The 3,092-nt window shown below is 44.1% G+C and overlaps 1 protein-coding gene across 2 annotated transcripts; it reads right to left on the bottom strand.

Moving 5' to 3' along the window:
* Positions 1-897: 897 nt before the first annotated feature.
* ppp1r3da (protein phosphatase 1, regulatory subunit 3Da) lies at positions 898-3,092 on the bottom strand. 2 transcript variants are annotated; one of them, XM_040193744.2, is made up of 2 exons: positions 2,695-3,092; positions 898-2,359 (listed from the first exon to the last, which is right to left on the bottom strand). In XM_040193744.2, exon 2 carries the CDS (start codon positions 2,329-2,331, stop codon positions 1,414-1,416), a length of 918 nt encoding a protein of 305 aa, XP_040049678.1. In that variant the 5' UTR covers positions 2,332-2,359; positions 2,695-3,092; the 3' UTR covers positions 898-1,413. The 2 variants fall into 2 exon arrangements, with proteins under 2 accessions (XP_040049678.1, XP_040049679.1); XM_040193745.2 differs by having other exon boundaries at positions 2,479-2,823.

Below are 3,092 nucleotides of genomic sequence, written 5' to 3'. Positions count from 1 at the left end.
GCGCGGCCTCGCGCAGGAGGACGGTGACTTCACGGTCTATTGTCTGAACCCAAACCATCGCTTGGTAAAAACATAAACTAGTACTTTGCCAGCTGCGGAATGGGCAAAGCTAACGTTGTACTACTCCCGTGCAGTAGCAGTACATTTGGAACGAGTCTTAAATTAATAGCATATATGCGAGGTGTCAAGTAACGAAGTACAAATACGTCGTTACTGTAAGTAGACATTTTGGGTATTTATTTTTCAGACGACGTTTTACGTCTACTCCTATACATTTTCACACAAATATCTGTGCTTTCTACTCCTTACATTTTAAAAACAGTCTCGTTACTTCCGGCTTGTCGTAGTTCAAAAACACAAACACAAAAAAACCTATCCAGATAAATGGCGCTATCCGGTCAGAGTGCATTTGATCGTGTTTGGCTGAGAAGTATGAACGTTTAGCATCCAGACACCCGATCGGAGTGACACCGGGTGCGAAAAGTGGTCGGTATAAAGTTGGTATTTAGCGACACGGACCCTCCTCCTCCTCTTCCTCACGCAGATTCCATGTAACGTTAGATGAGCATCTTCATGACCTTGGGTTTGTGCTAAGTGTTTTATTGAGAGTCTGGCACAACACAGCGACTTGCAAGTAGTGCAGCGTATTAAATAAAGTGATGTGTGTCTTAATGCGGCTTTGGAAATGAACACAAAGGGATTCTGTATTTGCTCATGAAGCCTGAAAATACTGGTTATTTGGCCAATGTTTTGGTAACCGACCGCTGCCAGTTCAGTGTTTCCCATCATTATAAACAGGGGTGACCCCCCCATGACCCCATGCTTGCGGCTAACAGGATATTTCAGCATTTAATAAGAATATAAATTACACAGCCACAAATAATACCAAGCCTAACATTATTTGGAACAGTGCTTTATTGGAAAAGAAAATGCACATTAGTGATTCATTAAAATTGCATGTATTGCATGGTTATGGCATTTGGTTTGACAACATTTGATTAAAAAATAGACTCTAAATACAGGGTTTTTTGATGAGTTTGATATGATGAGTTGACAATTTTGTCTGATAAATACAAAATGGTTCTACCGATCAAACAAAATAATAATATTGGGTCCCATATTAAAGGGCTTTTACTTCAATTTTTAAATCTAGGAAAACAAAATTATAGACTGCATTAACAATAAAAAAGTAAAATAGTGGTGCCAGTGGGCATAAGGTAGAAGTGCATTAATGTTTGTGTTATTGTTCACCATACCTTACTACTAGGTCTGACCGTTTAGCTTGAATTTGACTTGATTCAAAGAAGTCCTCTCTTAGTTAACAAACCTAACAGTATATGTCACAATGCAGTTCATATTTAGGTCTTGCTGACCACCAAACTAAACAGATTGAATCTACCGTAAGTCGGCATCCTAAATGAAGTGCACCATACTGTCCTCGCATTCTTTGGGAACGCTGAGCTTGTAGTTATGGCAAACTAACTTATAATTCTCTCCATCATTGTTATCCCAGTATTCAGCGCCACAGACTCTGTACCGAATGGCAAACTGTAACACTGCTCCTGGATGCAGGAATGGAGGAACAGGCAAGTGGAAACGAAATGTATCACAACTGACTTGGCCCTCTCCGCTCTCCCCGCTCTTGGTGATGGTGGACACCCAGGAGGCCTTAGTTTCTGTGCAGCTCTTCCAGTCCGTAAATGAATAGCGAGCTACGACGTCTTTCTCGAAGTCCACATTGAGGACTTGGGTGATTCCGATGACACCCAGTTCAAAACACAAGACTCTTTCAAGACACACTTTCTGCTCATAAAGGCGATGCACAAATCCGTGCTGGTCGCCAGGTTGTTGGGCAAAAACCGGCTTTAAATATGGCAAGGATATCTCCAGATGCCTTCCATCTGCCAACTCTGCACCCATCAACAATTTAAAGGCAACATGATGTGGTACAAATGGATCCTCTCCAGATTTGAAAAGCTTTATGTTTTCCAGGTCAAGCCCCAAAGAATCCACGAAGCGTACGCCCACATTTCGGCATTGCTTCTTCTTCTCTGTAGCGGACGGCAGGGAGCGGGATCGTTGTCGGATGATGGGTTTAGGCGTGGGTTCACAGGAGAGACCGCGATGGAACCCTTTCTCCCCCTGCAAAGACACTCTGGGGCTAGGGGGGCGGATCGGAATCAGCTTCTTCGCTCGACTGGGTTTGTCAGCTTGAAGCATTTCAGTCAGGTTGATAGTAATGCAACGCCTCGGGACGCTGCTGTAACAGCTGGACGGCTCCTCCTCTGGAGGGGGAATCCTCTCATGTCCAATAAACCAGCCTCTGTCCATGTTCTGTGAGAACTGGTGTCCGGCTTACCTGTAAAGAAAGTTGTGGAGCAGTGTTTATTATTATTAAGCCACAAATAATGGCACCTTCATGTCCACAACATAATGCATATCTAAAGCATAATAACCACAGTTGTAACATCGATTTACCTCAAACGTATAACGCTTTGGTGCATATTCGACGGAACAATCTCGTGGTTGTAAATATGACAAGACAGAAAACGTCACGGCAGGAATCAGAGTGGGCGTGTACTGTGGAGTACGTGCAAAAACGCATCCAACCCCTTTTCTCTCTCAGTACAATTGTGCATCTCTCCAACTACGTTTAATATGTTTCATTACAATTCGATGCTGATATCTCCTCACCGTGTGCAGATGTAAGGCGTTGGTTGCATCCTAAATCCTTCATTTAAAGCAGTCGTAGTTAAAGAGTTTCTGGGCGTCACGCTGCCACATTACCAGATCTGTAGCTGGTTGAGCTAAACGTAACGTAACGCGTAACCATCTTTATCTCTCCAACACTCACGCACGGCCGCGGCACGACAACGATAGAGATCGGCGAAGGTGCGCGCAGTTAACCGGAAGCTTCTAAAGGTCCAAAACACCGCGCATGTCGCGTGGGAGATGGAGTGTTTCAAGATTAGCGCTCGCGTTTGTCAGCGTTGTTTTTTGAACGTTTCTCCTTAAACGTGGCGTTGGCCTCTCATTCACTTAACCGCTCCATTATTCGCAGCGTGTAGTGCTCGCCAAAGAGCGAGCGCGTA

The sequence above is a fragment of the Gasterosteus aculeatus genome, chromosome 2 (genome assembly GCF_964276395.1).
Source record: "Gasterosteus aculeatus chromosome 2, fGasAcu3.hap1.1, whole genome shotgun sequence".
Taxonomy (NCBI): Eukaryota; Metazoa; Chordata; class Actinopteri; order Perciformes; family Gasterosteidae; genus Gasterosteus; species Gasterosteus aculeatus.
The sequence above is the reverse complement of the archived record's forward strand: the minus strand, read 5'-3'. Positions and strand labels throughout refer to the sequence as shown.